Source organism: Lolium rigidum, chromosome 1, assembly GCF_022539505.1.
Source record: "Lolium rigidum isolate FL_2022 chromosome 1, APGP_CSIRO_Lrig_0.1, whole genome shotgun sequence".
Taxonomy (NCBI): domain Eukaryota; kingdom Viridiplantae; phylum Streptophyta; class Magnoliopsida; order Poales; family Poaceae; genus Lolium; species Lolium rigidum.
Window position 1 is genome coordinate 352,125,298 of NC_061508.1, and position 26,176 is coordinate 352,151,473.

Here is a 26,176-nt window from a genome sequence, read left to right on the forward strand (position 1 = left end):
TATCAAAACAAGAAATATGAAGAAATAGCATTCTAGAAATTAGAAAGATACACTAAACGGAGGAGCATATCAGGGCAAAATATATGAACTAAAATCACCATCACTCTTATGTTTATCCACGAAGATCTGTAACTCTCTCAAACATGAAAGAAGTAGCAGCAAGAACATATCAGGCAGCTCTGTGGTGGTTAGATATCTCAAGGAAGAATCCTAGCAAAAGCAACAACCACCGTCCTACTCCGATTGCCCCCCTCCATTGCCGCTTCTAGGAGCAGGAGAAAGTGTAGTTGGCTTGGACTCCTGTAGCAAGAACAGCCTGGCTAGTAGAGGATTAACAGATATTTCTATCTACAATTTGCTTCTGCTAAGTTTCTTTTTGGGGACACACTCAGACACATCACATTAATAATTCAGAAAAATTGCATTAAATTGACAATCACATGTGCTTACTGCTCGGTCTATGTCTCAATCAAACTCCAAGCTAACAGAAATAGTATAATTGCAAAAACTGAATTAAACTCCATGGTATCAGCCAAAACAAAGAGCACAAGTAAAGTTTGCAATAATTAAGTTGCCTAAACAAAAGTTCACAGAGACATACTGTCAATTAATATGCAGCATTACGCTTAATCCATTTCATATCCTCTTTCAATATAGTTACATATTCATTGTCCTTCACCAACTATGTCAGATTTTCCTCAATTATTTGGTTTTTCTCTTCAACTTTGACTTCCTCCATCTGCAGCACAGAATAAATTACTTTAAACAGAACAGTATGAATTGTAAGTGGCAATTTCTATTTGGTAATCAGTAAAAAAATCTCAACTCGCCCTGGTAAATAAAATCTAACAGTTTAAAAGAGAACTTAATGCAAAGGCAGGCAAGATTTTGATGCATTAATTCCAGCAGGAAATATTCACCTTTTGAGAACTAAAAGAGGAAGCAAAGACTGACAAAAAATTAAAGCGATCCTGTGAGGACATGGCCAATATTTTCTAGGTATATAGATACTAATTTTCTCTTACTGTATTGTTCAGTATTTATCTCAACATATAATATGTATAGAGATATGGTAATAGATATTCTAATGTATGTGCAAATCTCGATGGTATACTCTGCAGGAGATGCACTGCTTATATTCTGTTGCCTTCTTGGGAGCACATTCAATCTTCGGAGGCTTCCGGATCTTTCGACCGCCGTGGGCGGCGGCTGCTGAAGGTACTGCTCACTTGTTTAGCAATTCTAGAAAACAACAAAAGGATGTTTGTTTAAGGGAATGGAGACACATACCATGCCTCAAGATAGAGATTAACCTGCCTGCAAATAGTTTGGTATAGTACAAACCTCTATGACAACAACGACAACAGAAACCTGATATGCAAAAGAAGCAAAGTAGATCTCTCAACAGGCATACAGTAGATGGGTTGAGTGTTTTACCCCTGAGCTTCTTGTTGATCTGTAAAGCTCTAAAATACTGAATTTTCCGTGTCAAAAATGCAATAAAGATGGTGGAAAAAATTCTCCCACAGTCCGAAATATCACATTATAAAATATGCGAGCAAACGGTGGATTTAATTTCAATGTGACCCAGGACATGAACCAACAGGCAAACACATAAAAACAAATTGGCCAGTCTTAACCGGCAATGGTCACCGTCTTACTAAGTTACTTTTGTTTGTGAATTATAACTTAAACATCTGTATCCAGACCAAGATGAACTATCCATAACACTTGCTTTGCTCCAGAAGAATATATATTTAAACCAGTCATGCACCATTATAAGTGATTTTGTCTGAACATTCCAAGCAGAAGGCAGTTTCCTTGTTATTAATTTAAGCAACAACTTGAGTACTAATTCTTATCACAGGAAGCTCTGCACGTCCACGCTGGCTCCCGGTGCCACGCGCCAGTGGTGTCGTTTGCCGAGGCGATTGCGATGTACTCCTCAGCAATCAGGCATGGGGCTTTCCTAACCTAGACCGTGGATTCTTGAATTGAATGAACTGAAAAGAGAAAATAAAGACTGAGAAATTAAAAAGATGAGTGGAGGGGAGCATCATCCATAGCAACATACAGAGGTGGTGAGCGGCCGATGGCAGCGTCTGCAACAGACAGGCGCGAGGGAAGAACCTCTCGCCTTGGCCATGTCCACCTCCGCTGCAACCAGTGACGGGCCATCGCCGAGGATAGACCTTTTCCTGCACAGATTAGCACGGGTGATGATGGCCACCTGTCCAACCTCTCGACGTGCTGACACGACGCCGCCCACCTGCCACAGCCACCGCCTCAGGGGCAGGACAACTTATGATGAGGAAGTGTGGCAGAGAAGCCAGAGCAGGGGCGCGGCGGGAAGGCATTCGGAGTAGTACCCGACTCAGGCCACGACCGTCGGTAAGGGGGGAGCTCGGCCAGGGGGGGAGGATTGCAGGGTGGAGCTCCGGTGGGGATGACCTCCTCGTCACATCCGAAAATGCCCTGTTCTCCAAAAAACAAATCCCCAAATTTACAGGGAAAACACGAACAGAAAAAGAAAAGCCTTGTAAGAAAGAGAAATCCAACTGCGCGTCGCGGCCATCTCCATCCTCGTCGGCCACTCTACTCTCATTGTCTGGCGTGGTCAATGCGTCCGTATGCGTCCTCACTGCACCTGCTGTTCGATGAGAGAGAGAGGATGCCACAGAGAGAAAACCGAGAGGAAGAGGGAGCAGTCAGGCAGCATACCTGCTCCTCGACGCGCCTCATGCCGCCTGCAAGGCTCCCGTGCGCCGAGGCCGCTGAGACCTTGACTTTCTCTGGCGACAGCACTGACTTGAGCATCTTCACTGTTGTGGCGTCGCGGAGGCGGACAGCGAAGGCGAAGCCCCGGTCTCCAACTCGGGATGCAGAATGCAGTACCGATGTCCTCCTGCGTGCCGCCAGCCAAGCCGGGAGGAAGAGACGGCCTCCACCGTCATCAGCAGCATGGAGATTGCGGTTGATGAAATTGCGCCAGGCTGAACCATGGAACCCTCTAATGGACGTGTAAAGTCCAAAACGGAATAGCATATAGTAGACTTGATTCGGAGCAGAGTTACTGAAAACATATTTACCAGGCAGCTGCTTGCAAATTGCAATACTGCAGTTCACTTTCCCATCCACCCCATGCTTGAAGAACCTACTGAACAACTATAGCAAAACATTATTATAACCTACATTCTCTTGATACTACATGGCATTGCTTAGTACAGTATCCAAGTGTAATTCGACCCACTTAAAGGATATCAGCAACCAACGTGTACTCAACGTAAAAAGGAGCATACCTGCCATGTGACCAAGCATGATAATCCGTAGCAACCATATCAGGTCTTCGTTGTTAATTCATGTCGAACATTTGCAACATCTGATCCTAATTCATCAGCAAGCCATCTCTTCTGAATTGTGATGCCTGAGGAGAAAAGATCATTTGTGAAAGGGTGCTTGTGATTTCCCCACAAAGAAAAATGAAAAATGCGCTTTAATTATGAAATGATAAATAAATAAATAAATGCTAGTAGCTCATGCAGAACTCCACAGCCACCAAATGTGGCATTCGTTTCATGTAAATCATCAAAAGTAATATAAGTTAATTAATGGGAATCTGCAGACTTTGTAAAAAAATTGCAATGCAATCAGCTATTTGGTACACAATATTTATTTCTGCAGCAAATCTGCATCTAGTGCCTGTAGGACATGTGAAATACCATCCGTATCAAGCAAAAAAGAACTCACGAATTTTTTCCCATTGAGAGAATTGATTTGCATTAAAAGAAAATGCAAGACAGTTCCTACAAATATGTGGCTAACTATACAGACTGAACCTTCCAAAATCGATCTCAAACTACAACTCAATCGCGTATATCTCATACACTGAACCGGAAACAGTACAACTGACTTAAATAACTGAACAGAAAGGCAGGATCTTTTCCCTAAATTTGGTTCCATGGTTTACTTGTAAACAAGGTTATGATGTCGGTAGTTGGATCTCCCTCAACATCACGCTCCCCCAACACACTAATTCGAGAGCTTCATCTATAATAAGTCAGCATCAATGTCATAGTTGAAGAAATCACCATGAAACAATCAAAGATCCAATCCCACAACACCCAAATAGAATAACGTCAAAGTGGTGGTGGCTTTCAGCCCAGCAAAAATATGGAGAGAATGAGATAATAGGGATGAAATTCTTGCCGTGTAGTTGCTGGGAAGGGGAATGGTTCACCTGAAACCTGGAGTTCCCGCGCCAGGACTCGCTGCCACAAACCTGGATTCACCTGAAGCTCCTGCGATGGACGACCGCGGGCTCGCATCTGCAGCAACTCTAGAGCACCATTGAGCGACCGCCAGCGGACCAGTCGTCGGGGCCGGGACCGGGGCCGCTTCCAGCTGAGGAGCTACATCGGAGCTCCTCGTCGATGGCTGCGACACCGAGCCACACCACGACCGCGGAAGAGCTCGGCCAGGGGATCTCACGGCAGGGAAGAACTCGACAACCGCCGCTCAATGTCGCTCTCCAACTCCTCGATCCTTTCGGCGTCGAAGCTCCATCAGCCAATAATCTGGAACGTGCTCCACTTGAATCCGGGGCGCCCCTGGCCGTGCCGCCCCGAGCTGCGCCGCGCCTCGCCCGCCCCTGGCCTGGCCGCAGTCGCCCCTGGCAGCCCCGCGCCCGCCCCTGGCCGCGCCGCCCGAGCCGCGCCGCGCCCGCCCCTGGCCGCGCCACGCCTGGCCGCGCCCGCCCGGCCGGCGCGCTCGGCCGCGCTTGCCCTCGCCGCGCTGCGCCCCTCGCCGCCCCGCCTAGCGCAGGCCGCTGCGCTCGGCCGCGTGCCCGTCTGCGTGAACGCGATGCGCGGTCGACCTCGCCGCGCTGCACGCCCGGCCGCGCCGCCCTCGCCCTGCCATCGTTGGCCTTGCGCTCAGCTGGCCCGTGGCGGATGAAGAAGATAAGGAGGAGAACTAAAACAGACCACGTGTGGGGACGTGGGCACCATCGCCGCTTTGACCATCCGGCAAAGTTACAGAACAGAACTGGCCTACCACCGTGTAAGACTATTGCAGCTATGGCCACACCAAAAATGCTCCAAAGCAGGAGAAAAGAACTCCCAAAATTTCAAGACGGCCCCGAAATTGCACACAAGAAAACCACTACGGGAATTAACTGCAAAAGAGTTGACGTGTCAGAACGCAGTAAACCCAGAAAAAAATTCAAAATTCTAGCAAAAATCGAAGTTGATCGCTCTTAGAGCATCTCCAACAGAGGCTGTAAACTGGGCGCGCACTAAAAAAACTGCCAATATACAGCGCCAAACGCGTTTTTGCGCCCTCCAGCAGACGCTGTAAAATAGGTCGCGCTGTAAATATTTTAGTGCGCGCGGTAGTTTGCGCTATCCAAAGCGGCATATCTAGTGCGCCGGCTACCGCGCGCTGTAAGCTGGAATCGCTCGCGCGAAAAAGAAACTGCTCTGCTCTGCCGACCGCCGCATCGCGAGTTCCACCGGCCGCCGTGCTGCAAGCTTCGCCGGCCGCCTCCCACCGAGCTCCGTCGGCCGCCCTTGCGAGCTCCGTCGGCCGCCTCCCTGCGAGCTCCACCGGCCGCCGTGCTGCGAGCTCCGTCGGCCGCCGTGCTGCGAGCTCCGTCGGCCGCCGTGTTGCGAGCTCCGCCGGCCTCCCTGCAAGCTCCGCCGGCCGCCGCCCTGCGAGCTCCGTCGACCGCCGTGCTGCGAGCTCCGTCGGCCCCCCTGCGAGCTCCGCCGGCCGCCGCGCTACGAGCTCCGTTGGCCGCCGCGCTGCGAGCTCCGCCGGCCGCGCACGCGAGCACGGACTCGATTTCGATTGTTGTGGCTAGCTAGACTCGATTCGGCCGCGCGCGGACTCGATTGATGTGGCCGCGCACGCACGCACGAACTAATTTCGGCCGGCCGCGCATGGAGATTGGATTGCTAGCTTGCTAGCTATATCAATTTCTAGCTACATGGATAATGCACAGTAATTTAGTTGAATTTTTCAGATTTATTTGTAGCATGTTTGATCTTGTTTGTTCTATGAATGTTGAAGAAACTTGTTTGTGGAGCTCTATTTTACAGCCTCCGGTGAAGGGTTGTTTTTCGGCTTCGTGGTTGCGCTGTAAAATAGAGCCTCTGGCGAAGCACGCGTCGGCGCCGCGCGCTATATCCGAATCGAGCGCGCTGCAAACGACTTTTACAGCGCCAAATTTTAGAGCCTCTGTTGGAGATGCTCTTAGTATAGTAGTTATTACTGTGATTGACGTCATGCCCAGAATATTGAGAACAAGCAAGTGCGTGTATACTAGGCCTATGCTAGCGCGCTCCACGTCTGCCGCGCTGCTCGTGTTGGTCGCGGTTCTCATATGGCCGTTCGATTCAAGAACCAATCCCGCCTCCATCTGGATCGTTGGTTCTTTCCATCACCGTGAGACAAAACTGCCCCGGGAAACCCTAGCCGCCACACCGTCGCGCTCGTCCGCTCCCTCCCTATTGCACCCTTTCCCCGCTTGTCTCCGGAGCGCTCTCTCCCGCCGCCCTTCTCTCATCTCTGCGGCTCTGCCTCTCTCTCCAGTGCAGGACTGCACATCGATGACGAGGCTAAGCGCGCGTGGGGAAGCAGCACAGCGACGCCGGCCGATCCCTCGTCTGAGTCTGTGGCTTAGTGCAGATCATGATCCAGGGCGAGGGTGTGGACATGGCGGCGGATCCCTCGCAGGCAGAGTGTGGTGGTGGACTGGTGGTTATCGGCGCTTCCTCCCCCTTCCTCCCTCTACCTCAAAAAGTAGACCTCATCCCCGCACTGATTTTTCTAATATTTGCCTATTCTTCTAGGTGACTTGCACATGATTACTTGAGGCTTCAGCGAGCTCCCTGCTCCACCTGAGGAGAAGCTTCACGATTCAGCCACCGAGGAGAAGCATGAGGCAGCTGGCTCTAGGGGAAGATGTCACATTTGCACTCCATCTGGGTGGTGGATTAGGCCATCCTCGCTAAGGCCTCCTCATGGCCTGCTGTGAACACCACTGCAGGTATCAAATCACATCAATCTCGTTTTCCTTCAAGGAGGATGAGATGAGTCATGATTTCTCTTCCTCCACCTTCTTGGCTTAATCTTTTTTTTAACTCTAATACATTTTTTGTTGGTTTGTTCTATATTTATGTGAGCATATATGATTGTGATCCGTGTATTTGATCAATTTCTGGAGTTATTGAGCTATATACTCATTTAGTTTTGTGCTCATGAACTGTTTGTTGAATTGCCTAATGAATGTGTGTTAGATTGATGGATAACAACGAAAAGCTGCATCAGGAGAATATAGGAGATAAGTATTCATGTACTGCGGTGAGTGTAATCCCCAAAAGCTGATTTTTAAATATCCCAAACAAATTTAATCTTTTTCCAATGCAAGTTTGTCATGCTGTCCCTGTAGTCCCTGGAATTCATGATGGTTGGACTATTTTAGTTGTTTTCATATTGCTTCTACAGGTTATTGTTTCTTGCAGGTATGAAACTCTGAAACTGATGTAGTAGGACTATCTTGTTCTCAACCGAGAGGGTAACTTCCTTTCCTGATTTAAAAACAATTCTGATTTCCGAGTTTGCAAATCTAAAGATAAGATTTGAATTGCATGGAAGGTTACTGCAAATTAATAGCAAGGAAAGTGTCATATTTATACTAATTATGCTTTTCTTTTCGGATAAATGCAACATGTTATGTGCTTATGAAGGAAGTTATAGATAACACCAAGGTTGAGATAATCCATTGATATTTCAGTTACGTACTATAATATTTTAAACTGAAGTTGCTTGCTATTATGTACTTGTATCATTGACGTGTTCATTTATTTGTGTGTAGGTACTGTAGATTCCACAAAGAGCTGATATATTGTTGATTCTTACTTTTGTGATCCCCTCCTGAACTGCTGATGGAGTTTTTATTAGCAGCTAATACATCTTCAGTTGCGTTATTACGACGCGGCATTTTCTGCACAAAACCATTTATAATACCATTTACTGGGAAGGTTAGTAAAAGAACCGTGTTATGCTTATGTTCTTCTTTCTGTACAACCTCTCACAAATTCTCTTCTACATACCAGGTTGACATATTCTGCTTTGAGAAGACCGGGCCAATTTCCATCCGATGATATGGTAAACTATGTTCTTGTAAAGGGATCATTGAATTGGAGGTTTGTTTACAAAGAACCCCATTTATGTTTAATGCACTCATATTTCCTTCCATGCCTTTGCTGAACCATAATAAGGAATACACGGCAGGCTCTTTACTCATGTTCTTCTCTGATGGATCATTTAATTCAGTTCTCCAAAATTGATACTAATTGGTATTTTCCGATAATTGATAATCACAAGGATCAACTGGGAAATTCCACCTGCATCTTGTTGGCAATTATCTGATGTGTTTTTTTTCACTTCCTCTCCCATCTGCATATCGTAGACATTAACTTGTCAGTGCAGCTTATGATAGTGTCTTTAAGAAGTATCATGAGAGAACTCTGAGGTAGTGCAAAGGTGTTGTAAATAGGCTATTTATAAAATCTTGTTTTGTGTAACCTTAAGATTCTATTTGAAGCTTAAAGCTTGAGAAGTTACACAAGAGCGACTCCTTTTTTGCTTTATATATTGGTAGTATTGCCTGCGTTGTTTGTTTTCATTGTTAAAAAAAAGCTCAACATTTCCTCATTTTCGTGGTTCAAGGAGATATATGCTGCAATCTCAAGTGGAGTATAGCTTCCATTCTTATTTTGATCCCTCTGTTGATAATCTGTAGCTAGGTGTTATATCTTTTCTTTTTGTCGCCAAGAGCAAAAAGTATGAACCTTCACGTTTGGATACCTTCGCCTTTCTATCGCTCCAATTAAATATTCAACTAGACTGACTGGGGTTAATACTCGTGTTTTTTTGTTGTTGTTTTGGTTCTTTTAACATGTTAGCTTAACCTGCAGGGCTTGCATTGTTCAGTACTTGTCAATGTTCCCATTTTATTGGTATGACCTATCTTAGCAAGCACATTGTCTACAAACTGCTGGCCACACCATGAAGATGGTGGGAGAGGAGGTGGGCTGTTTTGGTTTATAAATAACTTCCAATTGTAAGTTAATATCTTCCATTGTGGATATATTTCCTTACCTATTTAATTTTATCTCCCTTTTGTTCCTTGCATGCAACCGTTACCCCGGAAGAGTACTGTCTTTTCTATGTGAGATGCAAGTGGAATCCATCTGAATTTTATCTTATACTTGGCCGTTATCTTGTCTGCTTGCATTTAGGTTAAATAGGTTAAAACTATGGCAGCTCTGATGTAATGATGTATCATTTGACTAGAAAGGGGGATTTTTGATAGCATTGTAAGAATGTGATGAATTATAACAAGGCCAAATTCAGTTTGTTGTGAACAAATAGGAATGCAACCTTGCAAAAAAGTAAGGATCATGCAATATATGGTGGGATGGTTACGCTAGATCAGTAGCCACATTTTGCTCTTTAGTTGATAGTATGTATGTGATGGATCGTATAGCAGGTTTAGTGGTCGTATCTTTATAATTTCAATGGCAATTAATTTATTCCTAGATCCATGTTGTTTATGCCCTTTCACATTGGCTCATCTTGAGATTATCTTGCCAGATTTTTCATTTGTGTTTATATTCAGACCTAAAGTTTCCTATCTATCTAAATTTTTTTGGCCAATAATATTGCAATATCTACCTATGCCATTTTTTTACTTGTTGATTGCAGCATTAGTATTTCAGTAGGCTCATACGTTGTATATGTCTTATATGCAGGTGTATTCACCTCATCTGGTACATCAGCTGCTATATATGGATTAATCTTGCGCAAGGCATCCTCTTATTTATGACTTCAGAAATCCTGTAAGCTCTTTGGTGCTTGTACAGTTGAAAACCATTGTTTATCCTTACAAATGCGGTGAAGGTGCAGAGGAGAAGATGCACTACCAGTTTGCAGATAGTATGAGTACCATTACTTTATAGTGCAGTTGCCTTCATATGGTAAAGTTATATTTAAGTACTGAGTTTTTCTTCGCTGAGGTGGCCAAATAGAGATTCTTTATGACTTCATCTCTTACACCTATGTTTTACATGTTGAGATATTTTTGCTTATTGCTGTGTATGCTTATTTTTCTCATACTGGGTTGAGAGGGAAGTTGTGCTCAACTTTTTAACTGGAGCATGCATCACATTTTCTTATAATACACCCCTTTGTCAATCTGCAGAAAGATGGTTTTGCCTTTTGTAGTTAAAAAAAATGCTAGGCAAACCAGGTACATAACATGTTATCTTACCCTTCCAATTTTGTACTGCTGCCATTGTACATTTTTATTTGCAAGAGATTGATTATTGATCTTCTAGCTCATTTGAAGCTTGGCTAATGACCATATAAATATCAAATTCTTATCGTTCTCGAAATATCTATTGATTTTGAACTAATTTTATTTTAGTATTGATATAGACACGTGGAGTTTAGGTTATTTTTTCTAGGGTATGAATCGTCTCTTACAATCAGGAATCAACTTTAAAACATCTTTTTATGTTCCGCATAAACAATATATATCTTCCTGTTGCTGATACAGTTACGACATTGCTAGAACTAATTAACTATGAGGTTTTTCTACTTCCTGAGGGAGCTATGCATTCTGATTCGTGCAAACAGTTGACAGTAATAAATTCTGAACATTCAGATTTAAACTTCGCTTTTTATCTGATTAAGTAGTTTACAGAATCTTCTAAACTTTCTAAGCTTGCTTTGACAGTTGAAAGGTTTTCACTGTTCTTCCTAGAGATTCAAGTTAGTGCTCTGGAAACTCTTTCGGATGCAGATTAAACCACATCAGACCCTAAGTTTCACCATTCTCATAGACTGGGTACAAACTAGCAAGGCGGTTTCAACAACACTGCCAAGGAAGTTGCAAGGATAAAAGATCGCCAAGAAAATTCCAGTAACACTTTGTCATACTGTGTAAGGCCCATCAATTAGTTGACAATCGAAGCTTTGAATTAGCCTGCAGACATATATCTGTCTCCTTTTGAATTCAATAAATGCAGACCTCTTTAGTATTTTGATAGTTTGTTGGATGCTAACTTTTATTGATTCTGTTACTGGTGATAAAGTAAACTGCATGCTGAAAAAATTGTCATGAAGATATCATTTACCATTAATTACTTTGAAATGGCAGTGTACATGTAGTGAATCATTTGGTGTGCTTTGGCCATATAGAGCTTCTGTTGTTGTGATACATGGACCATTTGTTGAACGCAAACATTAAATCAAGACATATGTTGGATGTTATAATGACAGCATGCATGCTAAATATTGGGAAGCAGATGATCAGTGAGGAGGCGTCCCAAGGGGCGCCCCAACCACTAGTATTATTCATATGCAAGGAACGATTGTACGTGAATTTGGCTCAGGGACTATCACGTGAGAAAGATCAACTATGTTTGGAAGGTTACCCGTGATAACCCAATTAAAGTGGCCAGATTCTAGTCGGTTAGATTTTAGAGTTCTTTTCCTGTACGCCAAGTCCAGCGTGCCGTACGTACATATATATATGTCAAGGCCGTGGCCGATTGAAACCAACCAATCGATCTATTCAACTCAATACAATTTATCTTTACTTTTACGTACTGTTTTTCTTTATCGTTTTTCTCCGCCATGCCCTAGCAGCCCTAGGGTTTGGTTCATCTTTGCCGTTTTGCGCTGAAAAGCGGTCGTATCTCCTCTCCGAAATCGAGGATCCTTTGTTGCTTTGCCAAAAAAGCAATCGTTCGTCGTCACAAAAGTACGACGGTTACCCTGGTGTTGCGCGGCAGTTTTACGTGCCAACAATTACCAAGTGCGTTCTAGCAAGAAAGAATGGAAGTAAAATATCTATCCAGGATCTAGCCTTTCTAGCTGCTGCATTACAAGGTAATAGGACTTATAACTTGGGTGCTTTGATAGCCAACAGACTTGCTACTAACCGTGAGAAGGGAGGAATTTGTGGAGGTCTCATCGCCTCTCGCTTATTAGATATGCATAATGTAGAACCTCACCATCTTGATATTCAACTCCCCATAGAGAAACTTGACATAGTCTCCATGATTAAGCATGAATTTGTTTCTGATTCGTCTAATTTGAGCAACCTGTCTTACAGAATAACATTTTACAAGAAATCTTGGACAATAACTAAGAAAACTGAAAAATTAGTAGGATTGCCTGCACCTGCTCTGTTTAACCTTGATTCCAGGGAGGATTGGTCAATCACGGAAGGTGAACTGAAGGCATACATAGAGAGAGATGGCCATCGTGCAAGAGACAACACGGATGAGGTCGAGGAACACCTCGACTCGTCATCAGATGCAGCAAGCTCTTCGCATCAACAAGTTGGGCATGAGGAGCCTCCACGCTTTTCTTCTGCATCGGTACCTTATTATGACTACTCCATGTACGATCCACCGGCATGGAACCCAGACCCTCGTTGGGGTTGATCTCCACTTAGGCCAAAAGCCTAAGCTTGGGGGGAGGTATACCGGCATCACTCATTCTTTGCATATTATGGTTGCTGGATACTTGTACATACTTGTTTAGTTTCTTTGAGTGGTTTTCTAATAAGAGGGAGATGATATTTGGGGAAGTGCTGCCTGAGAACAGATTCTGGACTGTTACTAAAAAAATTCGTGCGCACAGCCAGAACGTTATTTTGAGCTGCCAATTTTTGTGCATGTTCCCCAGGTTGTTATCTAACTTTCATTAGTTGAACACTTTTCGAGCTGAGTAACGGAAGAGTTTTGTAAAAATCGATTTCTGTACTGCTGTCAAGTTTGGCAGATTTCTGCCATCTCGCTTTTTTGTGTTTCTTTTAGTTTTCATTTTCTTGTTCTTGATTTGTTTCTTTCCCAAAACACAAAAAGACCAAAAATATTTCTGTTGTTTCTCTTCACCACTTGTTTACTTTAGTTTCTTGTATTTGTTTCGCTTTATTTGCTATTGCTAGTTTGCTATAAGAAAACCCAAAAAGATTTTGCTTTGTTTGCTTGTTTTCTTTTGTTCTTGTTTCCAAATTCGAAAACACCAAAAATATTTGCTGTTCTTCTTTGGTTTTGTAAAGTTCATTATGAGTTCAATGGTCTTCGGTGGCTGGAGCGTGGTTTTCATTTCATATTATCCAAGCTACACAAGTGAAAAGGCAATAATGACGATATTCAACAATCTGATTGTGGTGAGAGGCTGGTATGAACTCTATTTGTTTTCATTTTTGTACATATACTCATCCATGTGAGCATGCTTAGTTGGTTCATGTGAGGTATATGTCATTTAAGAAAGTCTAGTAGTTCATGATCTCTCATGTTTAGCTCCAATTTATTAATATGAGTAGCATGTCATGGATGTTTGCTTGTATTGTTTTATTCATAGATAGGTATGATATTGTGGTATCCTCCTCTGAATAATTCGTTTGAATTAACTTGGCACATGCTCACGCATGCATATGACTGAACAAGAGTCAATTAAGCCTCAATGATTTACATTGCTTCGAGTTCTGCTATCACTTTTATGTCTCGCTTAATTTATTTTGCCGCAAGCATGATTATGACAACTCATCGCTCTCTTGATTGTCGCTTCTCGTCTATTGCTAGCCTTCACTTGTACTGAGCGGGAACGCTGCTCGTGCTTCCAAACACATGAAAACCAAGTTATTCCAGAGTGTCCACCATAAATACCTATGCATGGCATTTCAAACCATTCCAAGTAAATTCTCATGCGCTACCTTTAAACCTTCAAAATGCTTCTCAATTTGTGTTAATGTTTCATAGCTCATGAGGAAGTATGTGGTGTTTAACTTTCAACCTTGTCATTTACTCTTGACGGACTTTCGTATGGACTAGTGGCACATCCGCTTATCCAATAATTTTGCAAAAAAAGCTGGCAATGGGGTTCCCAGCCCCAGTTAATCAACTTTCACTAATAATTCTCTTCACATGTTTTGCTCGATTCATCGGTAAGCAACTTAATTTTGCAAATAGACACTCCTCCATGGTATGTGATTGATGGAAGGCACCCGAGGATTCGGTTAGCCATGGCTTGTGTAAGCAAAGGTTGGGGGAGTGTCACCCATAATAAAACTAAAATACGTGTGTAAACAAAAGAGAAGAGGGATGATCTACCTTGCTGGTAGAGATAACATCCTTCATGGGAGCCGCTCTTGAAAGTCCGGTTGGCGAGGTAGTTGGTGTACCCATTACCATTCGTTGAAAACAACAAACACCTCTCAAAATAATTTTACTCCTGCTTTACAAATGAAAAGCTCTAGCGCATGTTAATCCCTGCTTCCCTCTGCGAAGGGTCAATCTTTTACTATTACATTGTGTCTCCATCCTTTCTTTGAGCACTTTCTTGAGAGCACAACTGTCATTCTTAGTATAATATGCTTGTCTCAAAATATGATTGATTGTGGTATAACTTTGATGCTTTTATCTTTGACAATCACTATTTCTAGTCTTTCTATGAACTTCGGAGGTGCCCGAGCATTTATGTTTTGCTGATCAAATATGGGCAAGCGAGATACCACTCTATCATACTCTTTTATGAACATTGCAATCCTGCTTATATACATGATTCATGATGCTTATTATTGATTGTTGGTACCTTTCCATGATTGACATAGCTATTAGATGATCTTATTTGCATGTATCTTATTATGAACTGCCTAAGTGTTAGCCATAGCATGAGAATATTTACATCATATGAACAAATGTGTTCGTGAAAGTTCTTTTATCGCTCAGTTGTTAACTGAATTGCTTGAGGACAAGCAATAAGCTAAGCTTGGGGGAGTTGATACGTCCAAAACGTATCTACTTTCCCGAACACTTTTGCTATTGTTTTGCCTCTAATTTGTGTGTTTTGGATGCAACTAACACGGACTAACGCTGTTTTCAAGCAGAACCGTTCGGTGTCTCGTTTTTGTGCAGTAAATCCAACTTTCGGGAAAAACCTCGGAATTTATACAGAAGGCCCTATTTTCCCAGAAGACTCACGGAGCCAGAAGGGCAAGTCAGGTGGAGGCCCGAGGGCCCCACACCCTAGGGCGGCGCGGCCCAGGAGGGGGGCGCGCGGCCCTAGCGTGTGGCCCCCTCGGTCGGCCTCCGACGCCCTTCTTCGGACTACTTATCGCCCTCGACCTAAAAACGCACGGGGAGAAGTCGAAGTCGCCAGAAACCCTCCAGAACGCCGCCACATCGCGAAACTCCGTCTCGGGAGCCAGAAGTCTCCGTTCGGGCACTCCGCCGGGACGGGGAATTGGAGGAGATCATCGCCATCATCACCACCGACGCCTCTCCATCGACCAGCCATGTTTCCCCCATCCATGTGTGAGTAATTCCCCCGCTGTAGGCTGAAGGGGATGGTAGGGATTGGATGAGATTGGTCATGTAATAGTGTAAGATTGTTAGGGCATAGTGCCTAGTGTCCGTAATTGGTACTTTGATGATATTGTTGCAACTTGTTATGCTTAATGCTTGTCACTAGGGCCCGAGTGCCATGATCTCAGATCTGAACATGTTATTGTTTCATCATGATATTCATTGTTTATGGTCTTACCTGCAAGTTGTATACACATGTCGCTGTCCGGAACCAATGGCCCCGAAGTGACAGAAATCGGGACAACCGGAGGGGATGGTAGTGATGTGAGGATCACATGTGTTCACGGAGTGTTAATGCTTTGCTCCGGTACTCTATTAAAAGGAGTACCTTAATATCCAGTAGATTCCCTTGAGGCCCGCCTGCCACCGGCTGGTAGGACAAAAGATGTTGTGCAAGTTTCTCATTGCGAGCACGTACGACTATAATTGGAACACATGCCTATTGATTGCTTTATACTTGGACACCGTTTTATTATTATCTGCAAATGCCCTGCTTAATTGTTACATGAGTTTCTCTCATCCATGCAACGCCCGTTATCCGTCCCCGTGCCTACAGTATTTTAATCCTGCTGTTTACTATAATCACTGCTGCTGTTTACGTTACTTCTGCTGCTGTTATTTCACTACTAGCTACTCGCTATAAAACTGTTACTACTGATAAACTCTTGCGAGCAAGTCTATTTCCAGGTGCAGCTGAATTGACAACTCCGCTGTTAAGGCTTTCAAGTATTCTTTGTCTCCCCTTGTGTCGAATCAATAAATTGGGTTTTACTACCCGCGAAGACTGCTGCGATCCCCTATACTTGTGGGTTATCACGGGAGCATTTGCTGATCATCGCGTCCCTCCAGGACATGCTTGACGCTGAGGCGGAGAAGAGGAAGAGGCCGCACCGCGGAGGATCAAGGCCGGGAAGAAGGAAGTCGAAGCCCCGGCAGAGGATGGAGGGGCATGCCATGCTGCACAACGACTACTTCGCCGACGGGGCAACACATGCCGACAATTTTCGGCGCCGGTACAGGATGAGCAAGAGCCTGTTCATGAATATCCTCCACGGCGTTCGAGAGTTCGACCCCTACTTCAAGCTCAAGTTCGACGCTGTAGGCGTTCTCGGGTTCTTGTCCATTCAGAAGTGCACCGCCGCCATGAGGATGCTTGCATACGGAGCACCTGCCGATACACAGGACGACTACCTTCGCATGAGTGAGTCTACTGCCATTGAGTGCATATACAAGTTTTGTCGAGTTGTGGTGGGAAAGTTTGACAAATACTACTTGAGAGGGCCAACTGAGGAAGAGACTGCAAGGATCATGGCACAAAATGCTGCCAGAGGATTTCCTGGAATGCTTGGAAGCATCGATTGCATGCACTGGGCATGGAAGAACTGCCCGTTTGCTTGGCAAGGTATATACAAAGGGCGTCATGGATATTGCAAGTGTGGTGCTTGAAGCTGTGGCAGATTATGACCTGTGGATTTGGCATTCTTTCTTTGGCATGGTGGGATCACACAATGACATCAACGTGTTGCAGCGGTCTCCGGTGTTCAGCAGACTAGTGGAAGAGCATGCTCCACCATGCAACTATGAGATCAATGGCCACCAATATACCAAAGGCTATTATCTAGCCGATGGTATATATCCAAAATGGACCACTTTTGTCAAAACAATCTCGAATCCATCAGAGTCTGAAGAATTCTCACTTTGCTACACGACAGGAGGCTTGCAGGAAGGATGTCGAGCGGGCATTTGGTGTGCTTCAAGCACAATTTGCCATTGTCCGGTACCCTGCTCTAAGCTGGTCTCACGACCAAATGTGGGAGGTGATGCAGGCTTGTGTGATCATGCACAACATGATCATCGAGGATGACCGCAAGAATCATGTCAGGTCAAATGTTGGTCCCTATGAGTGTCAAGGCCCTCTTGCGGAGGTTGATCATGAGTTGCCTGCATATTTTGCTGATTTTCTCGCCATGCACGCAGAGATCCGTGACAGCAATGTGCATGAGCAACTTCAAGCTGATCTCGTTGAGCATTTGTGGAGGATCAAAGGAAATACCGTGGCACCTTGATGTAGCATCTAGCCCTATTTATTATATTTGATTACTTGTTTTATTATTTGTTGTAATTTAATTTGAAAACAATCCTCGCAAACATTTTTATTCATATGCTACATTTGATATAAATGGTTTATGTGTTAAAAAATTATTTTAAATGTTTGGGGGCGGCGTTTGGGGGACGCGGCTGGGGAGCGACGTCCTCCAAACGTGGCACGAACAAACCACGTCCCCCAAACGCTCAATCCGGCGCGGTTTGGGGGACGCTTTGGGGGACGCGGCTGGAGATGCTCTTAGTGTAGCAGGCATGGAGGTTGCGTCAAGCTATTTTCTCAAGAGTTGTTAGAGCTGGACATAAGGCTTCAGACTTGGAAAGCGTGTATGCAAAGTTCGGATGTGGATATGTTACTCCTGAGTGTCCTTATCGGTATTTAGCGATTGTATATATTCTTTTGACATAGTAAATCGTCCGGACAATGGTTATCTGGTGACCAACATCTTATCCGTTATTGTATATTTTCTCTAGCAATTCTTGTACCAAGTATGGAGATTGTGTCAAGCTACTAAATGTTAGTATGGAGATTGTGTCAACTTTTTTATGATTTTCTTTATTAGATTTTTGAGGTCCACTGAAATCAAAAATTTGTATATTTTGGTTCGAGCCTTTGAGGGAAACACTCCAATGGTGAATGAACTATTCAGAGATGAGCACATCGATCACTCATCTCTCAAAATGTGAAACCCGACACAGAACTCATGCTTATGAGCGGTTTGGTCACAAACAGGCTTCGATGTGGGCTTTTCGTCCATGTGGCACACAGAGTGGTGTTAGAATATGTCACAATCAGTTAGGAACAATAGGCAGTTTTGTCTTATCCTTGTAAACTTGATCCTCACGTGATGTTAACCAAAATCATGTAGGAGTATCTGGGATAAGGCCCAGCCTATCAATATATATATCACGCAGGATATGCCCCCCTATCACTACAGGAATTTGTCGATATGCCGACGGCCGCGAGCCCTTGGCGTAGCCGTGAAAGGCCGCCGGCGTAGCCTACGCCGAGGGCTACCGTCTGCGTAGCCCCTCGGCGAAGGTCCGCCTCAGCGGAGACACGTCGGCCCTCGGCGTATGAATATATATAGGGTCGAACGCCTCACTTAAAAAAGTGATATAGTATCAGAGCCTTCTTCGTCAACCTACATATTGCCCAAACCGATCTACAAAAAGTTCTACCATGGCGTCCTCATCGAACCACAAACCAACAATCCCAAGTCTATGAGAAACTGTTGCCTGCCAAAACCCACCGGCGAGCAGCGACGAGCAACACGAAGAGCCGGAAGGCTCCCAGAACTGCTGGTGGGCCCTGGTCCCTCGGGCGACGGCCCGCAAACTCCGGCACACGTCCTGGCTGTTGCGAGGGCGTGCCACCTGACCTATACCTGGTCAGGAAGGTGATGGATTGCTTCGATTAGTTTCCTGCATGGCAGACACGTAAACATTAAATCCGAGCCTCGATCGGCTCTCAGGTTACCCTGTGAATCGGCTCAAAGAGCCGATTGACCCATGGTTCGCATTGGGTCTACGATAACATGGGGATCCTGCTTTATCAATACCAAGTTAAATCAATCTACGACAGTCTAGGGCTTTCACCGCATAATCGGAACATCCTACGCGCAATTGAGCCTGACAGATACGAAAGATAATAGAAAACTAGTCCTAGAAGAGGTCTAAAAACCAACACAAAGTCGATTCCCGGAACAATCCCTCTAGGATCGGCAAACCATACCTTACGCACTACTGGATCGTTCAACCCGTTTGCAAGGCCTAACCATGCGGATATCAAACTAATCCTTGGAGAACAAGGAACAACCATAACAGATCAGATCTACTAAATAAAGACCAAGCAAGACGCTGCCCTTACACCCAAGATAGGTGCAAAGGCAGCTAGATATTTAGGGGCAGCATAACTAAGCAAGCATATCAGAAAAGTATCAATGTTAGCCCCGAAACATCTATGATAACGGTATTTCTCGCCATCAACAAGGCTTCAGTACGAGCAACACAAAACAACGAATAAACTGATACTGCCTAGATCACAAGATGCGATCTAGGCAGCATGACGCTTACCCGGAAGAAACCCTCGAAACAAGGGGTGGCGATGCGCCTAGATTGTGTTTGTTGTGAACGTGATCGTCCTCCTTTCTCAATAACCCTAGGTACATATTTATAGTCCGTGGACTTTCTATCTTTGGAATAAACCTAACTGTGTACGAACCAACTCTATCTCTTAATTCTAAACTGAAACGTGATCTACCATAATGTACAGATACACGGGCAATCTAGCCCAAACTCTCGCACGAGGCCGATTCAGAAACACTTTATGTACATATCTGTGGTGACCCGGCATACCACTGCATGGTGTAGTATGCAAGTCTGATATAACACCAATGAAAACACCGTTCCACTAGTATTATATCGCTCAGAGTGGTACAACAGAAACATATGCGGGTCCAAGGCATGTCTATAGAATTACACACAGACTCTGTTACATAAGATCATCACAGCCTCCTACTTTACAATGAGGTAAAACTGCAGATAACTCCAGAAGAACGACTCGTAGACTAGTCTTATCACGAACTCTATTTGTAGAGTATTTAACTAGCTAAAGAGGCTAAGAATAGATTCTAGCTAAGTAGGAGCTAGGTTTAGGAAACTAGTTCCCTTCTATGGCTAAACTAGGTTTTCTCCTTGATGTATGTGGTATCTGACTTCTCTGACAGGGTCTTGTCTCTTGGAGTAGTTGTTGACTCCTCGACCTTCGAGTTGCACTGTGGATACTCCTTCGATGCCTCCATATCTAAGCAGGGGATTTAAGAGTGGGATGAGTACGAGCGTACTCAACAAGTTCATTATAGGAAAGAGGTGTTTAATGCACTAGCTACGGCATTAGACCAGAAAGTCTAATACCAATGCAGGTTTTCATAATCATTTCTTCAAGAGGTTGCTTTTATTCAGAAGAGCTATGTCCGTCAGCCTTCACCGGTTTACTAGAACTTCATGGAGCTCCTTTCCGGCCGCGTTCGCAGCTTCCATATCCCGGAACAGGGAGTGACAGGTCACGGTTCTTTACACTCGCGAGAGGTGTGTTGCTTTACCCATAAGAGATCTTAACCTTGGTGCCAACCGGGTGATCTTCCCGTCCACACTTCCTATGGTGTGAGGCCCGGTATAAGGTCTAGCCAATCATGTTCCTCCGCTACCTCGCACACCCACCCTTTGTTGCATACCCCGACCCTGGGTCCTCGTCGGTCCTCTTATACCAATTAAGGATGGACCCCGACCACGACAATAGTTTGGGACTCGTTAACCAAACTCCTTCGCCGGTAGCTGCAACCCATCATAGACCACTTACCGTGGGGAATTAGAATGGGATCCCCACCCCAACGCTTGCCCAACTCTGGGTCAAGTGTCTACGGTAAGCGCATCCGTTGATGTACGAGAGGTGGAAACACTTTTGACTACTCCGTCCCACTCCGGATCTTATGGTTAACACGGGTATTACGGCACAAGAATCACCGGCGACATTTGTTGTTTAATCCTAGATGGATATTAACCCTTGCAATGGAACCTCCACCATATCAACACAATCCATGGTTCCATTGCCCACCACATAGTCATATTCATAGTTATGAAAGTAGTGGTTTTGGTTTTTATGCAATAGTGATAACCATAATACTTTGCAAGTAATTTGATAGAAATACTCAAATGACATGAGCAAGTGATGAACTTGCCTTTCTTGGCTGCAAGATTATGCAGACAAGGTCTTCGTGCGTAATAACTCCAAATTCTGAAATAGCATCATCGTACGGTAAGGACGATGCTTAGAAGATTGGCAAGGATGCAATAATGCATAAGAATGAGATGCAATCGCTCTAAGCGTGACCTAACCCCGAGGATTTAGGATCAGTGAGTGATAATGATTGGTTTAGGGTGTGTTGCACTTTTAGAGTGATTCACATACAAGGTTCTTATTCAGGTGTGATTACTTGGTATTATAAACAGGTAGATAATAGGGTATAGTAATTAATTGAGCATATAAAGAATGATAATTGGCATAATGTTAACAAGTAAAGAACAGTGGTTAGTTTTGACACAATATGGCATGGTGAATGATTAATTATCATATACTTCAAAGGAATAACTTTTGAAGAACATGTTCTTTGATAAAGAACAAGTATGATAATTAGGGTTCTGGGGTTCTATGGTTTACTATGGTTCTAATTGGTTGCTGGAGTTGTTGACGTCAGAAACCCCCTGGCGGGCAGAGACGGGCAACACCGTAGAGCCGGGAACAACTAGGGCTGCGGCTGGCCCCAGTCCCTCAGAGCGACGGCCCGCAAAGCCTCCTGGTCGCACGCGCCGATGTTTATCACAAGGGCGTGCCACCCGACCTATACCTGGTCGGGAAGGTGTGGATGATGCCTCGCTTAGTTTCCTGCAGGGCACACACGTAAACATTAAATACGAGCCTCGATCGGCTCTCGAGGTTATCCCGTGAATCGGCTCAAAGAGCCGATCCACCCATGATTCGAACGAGGTGTCCGAATATATGGTGGTCCTGCTTGATCAAGGTAAAGCTAATGAGATCTACGACGATTTAGGGTTTTCACCGCATAATCGGATCATCCTACTCAAGATTGGGCCTCGCGCTCGCGCACGGTGACCATAAGCCGATCCTAGACAGGGCCTAAAAACCAACACGAGGTTGATCCCCGGAACATCCGTTCTAGGACTAGCAAACGCCACCCTACACGCCGCTGGATCCTCCGACCCCTTGTAAGGCCTAACTATTGCGGATGTTAAACTAATCCTTGATGAACAAGGAGCAACCGTAACGGATCAGATCTACTAAACTATGATCAAGCGGGGTGCCGCCCCTACACCTAAGATAGATGTAAGGGCGGCTAGACATGCAAGGGTTGCACTACGAAAGCATGTAATATGAAGAACAATGCTAACCCTAACATGTCTAAGATAACTACGTTGTTCGCCATCAAAAAGGCTTCGAGACGAGCAACGCATGAACAACGTAGGCAGGCTTGTGCTGCCTAGATCGCAAGATGCGATCTAGGCAGCATGATGCTTACCGGTAGAAACCCTCGAGACGAAGGAGTTGGCGATGCGCCGAGATTTGTTTGTGGTTGAACGTTGGTTGTTCTTTATTCCATAAACCCTAGATACATATTTATAGTCCAGCGGACTTTCTAATGTGGGCGTGCACCAAACCGTGCACGAGTAAGATTCTAACTTCTAAACTAAGATGCGATCTAATATGTTACAGATACACGGACAATTAAGCCCAACTTGGTAAAAGGCCGATTCACGTATTTCTTCTATATATATATATATTCTTCACGTCCATCTTGATCGCGGCCCACCTCTGACTCGGTCAAATTCTGGTGATAACACATGCCCCCCTGGTTTTGGAAATGACATTTCCAAAATCATTATGCCTTTCTTTCATCGGGTCATGTCGTGGCAGAACCGTCGCAGTATCCGTCATCATGATGCCTTGCCTTCTCAACTTCTCCGCGTGACTTGGCAGTCTTTTCTCTTTCTTTCAAGCACCACTTCCTCGGAAACTGCTGTGGCATTGAATTCCCACTATATCCCCTTTTATTTAACCGTTCGGCACAGTTCAATCCTGCATCTCCTTCGCATTAGCATTCCAAAAGGCGTCCTGCGCCACCATGTCTTCTTCCTCCTCTGCTTCATCGGATCTTTCCACCCAGCCCTCTTCGTCTCGCGCGCCGACGCCGGAGCCGAACCCGGCGGAGATCCATGCGGCCAACATCCGCCGCGCCATCGAGGCCGGGGAGGAGTCTAGCCATGACTTCTCCCTCTGGTCGGAGGACGACAAATCCTCGACAGACGGGGAGAGTGACCTCCGCTTCCTCGCCGACGGGGAATCGGAGGAGGAGAGCGATGACGATCGCTTTCTCGGGACGACTTCACCACCTCCGAGGAGGTGAAGGAGGAGGAAGAGGAGGACGACGACGACGACGGCTTCCCCGACGAACCGCCGGCCAAGCGCCATTGCCCCCGGCCGGGGAATCCGAGTGACTTCGACGGCGACGACGACGACGACGAGGAAGATGAGGACAATGAAGGTCCCGCCGGCGGCCGTTGGAGCAGGTGACGACGAGCCGGCCGGGAGCAGCGCCGACACCGGCGATGACGGCGATGATGAGGGCAGCGACGGCCCGTAGATAGGACATCTAGCATAGGACCGAGTAGCGGTAGATGGGGCCATGTATCCCCTAGTACTTCCTTTTGAGGGCCATCAGCTCCTTATGTAAGAAATCTATCAATGAAGAACTTTTCCCAATCTGATTTTGCCGATTCCTTTAGCTTATCTTAGCCGATTTCTTCTTATACTGATCTTGCCGATTCGTCCCCTTTGCCAATGCGTAACGAGCCGATAGCAACGCATCGGTCCTTCGACATTTACCCTTCCATTCTTCAACTGATGATTCTCTTCCCGGTAGATACTGTGGGATTTCCAAGAGAGCCCTATAAATTCCTCCCACCGGTTTCAGCGATCCTTTCTAGCGAGCGCTCATTATTTTGTGAAGAAGGTTGCAACGAAGATCAGCCGACGGTACCCCAACCGGTTCCTCAATAGAGCATCTACCAGGCCTGTTGCCCCCGAGTCTCAACCAAGGCAAAACAGAGACGAGGATACGCCAATTAGCCGTATGGACCCGGGCTTGATTATGCCCGAGGGAGCCTTTATGCGGAACCAACCAATTTGAGCCTAAATCGGCTTCCCGGGACGAGAGAGCCTTCAAGGGGAGCTGCCCCCGAGCTTCTTCAGTTCTTCCTGCACCTTGCCGGCTAGATCGGCTCCTTTCTTTTGGTGGATCTCATGCAATCCATCCTTGACCTGATCCGCACGTCCAGGCTGCTCCTGGCATTGTTCTTGAAGAGAGGGCCCTTAGACTACTCCATTGAGGAGTTCTTCCATTAGTGCTTTTATATCCTCTTGAGTCGATGGCCATGCATCGGCTTTTATATCCTTAAGTCGATGCCTGCTGCATCGGCTGTGCTCGAAAATTTTCGAATTTTCAGAATTTTTTGTTTTTTTTTTACGGCCGACTAGCGCATCGGCCCCCATATTCCGATACCCATCGCCAAAAGATGAGACGCTTCCGTTGCATATCCTCGTATTTTATCCACTCAGGTGCCCCCGAGCCGATTCTCGTCAAGAGAATTGATGATATCGGCTCGTTGGATAACATGTCGAACCCGAGCGAGAATGGATGGTGAGGATAATTTTGGCCGATTGCTGGAATCGGCCTCCATGTTGCTTGTTCGATGAAAGGTTTTGTAATGTCCCTTCATAAATTTTTGGGGCCGATCACAAGGATCAGCCTCGCCATGTTTGCTCATTGACGTGTTCTTGCTACTCGTTCAGGCCAGTAGATAAGACCAGCCCAATCTCTGACTTTATCATGTTGGTGCTCTTGCTGTCGCCCACCTTGAGTGCATCGTGTGATCGTGGAGCGCTAAGCTTTGTCGGAAGAACGAGCACCATGTTTGTGCCGACCGATGTTTCATCATCGGCTTTCCTTGCTTGGGGCGCCACTCCATTTTTCGTGGACGACCCTCTTCATCCGGGGTTCGCTGAACCTTCGCAGCCGGATCAGGCCTTGCTTTCCTCAATGTATGCAAGTATAACCTCTCGGCTTCTTCCAGGCCGCGCAATCGTTGAACCCTGCGTTTACGGGAACGGCTGAGTCCATCAGGGCACCACCTTGGCCGGTGGTACCTGTCTTCTTCTTCTCCCTCGTCTTCTGAATCTTCGAGATCTTCCAACCGAGGGGACTCAGCTCGTTTGCTCTGTGGCGGGAGAGGTCCCAAGCGCTCAAACGCGGACACGTTGGCTGCCTCCTTCATTTTCCGGTTGCATTCTGGGCAATTGCCGATTGTTGGCAATCGGCTCATTCCTGAATCCCAGCAGTGCTTGAAGAAGGGACAATCCCAGTGCCTGTCCTCGTCGTCTTCCTCCCTTGCCTTTTCCTTGGCACAACGCTCGTGCTCCCCCTCATCGAGATTATGCCGACGATGTCTTCTGGCTTCTCTAGCCAGCCGATTTCTTTCATCATCATTGCTTGGACCGTCGGCGTTGGTCGTACCGACTCACATATTTGTTGAGGAGGTGATCGGAGAGAGGTCGCTGATATCTTAAGTTCTTCACTTCTCCCTCTGTGACGTAGCGCTTGCCGTCTTGGCGGAGCCAATCGCGTGGAGCGGCTTCCTCCGTTTCTTTGCTATGAGAGCAGCTGCCCTCATCTCCATCCTTGCCAGCGTGGTGTCCAAGGTCTACCATGTTGATATTGCACAGGAAACCCGGCTGGCACCCTCCATGGTAAGTATACTCCACCATATTTACGGCGGGGAAGGGGTGCGTGTCGACCTTCATGGCGTATTGGTTGAAAATCAACCGTCCGTTTTCTATCGCCATTTGGATCTGCTGCCGCCACACCCTGCAGTCGTTGGTGGTGTGGGAGAACGTGTTATGCCATTTGCAGTACGGCCTTCCGTTCAGCTCTTGCACCGTGGGGAACTTGTGGCCTTCGGGTACCTTTATATGCTTCTCCGTGAGTAAGAGA

At 45.7% G+C, this 26,176-nt stretch overlaps 1 protein-coding gene across 1 annotated transcript; it reads right to left on the bottom strand.

Moving 5' to 3' along the window:
* Positions 1 to 737: 737 nt before the first annotated feature.
* Positions 738 to 3,306, bottom strand: LOC124701942. Its single transcript, XM_047234048.1, has 2 exons — positions 2,722 to 3,306; positions 738 to 2,475 (listed from the first exon to the last, which is right to left on the bottom strand). The coding sequence occupies exons 1-2, from the start codon at positions 3,043 to 3,045 to the stop codon at positions 2,287 to 2,289; spliced, it is 513 nt and encodes a 170-aa protein (XP_047090004.1). The 5' UTR covers positions 3,046 to 3,306; the 3' UTR covers positions 738 to 2,286.
* Positions 3,307 to 26,176: the final 22,870 nt, after the last annotated feature.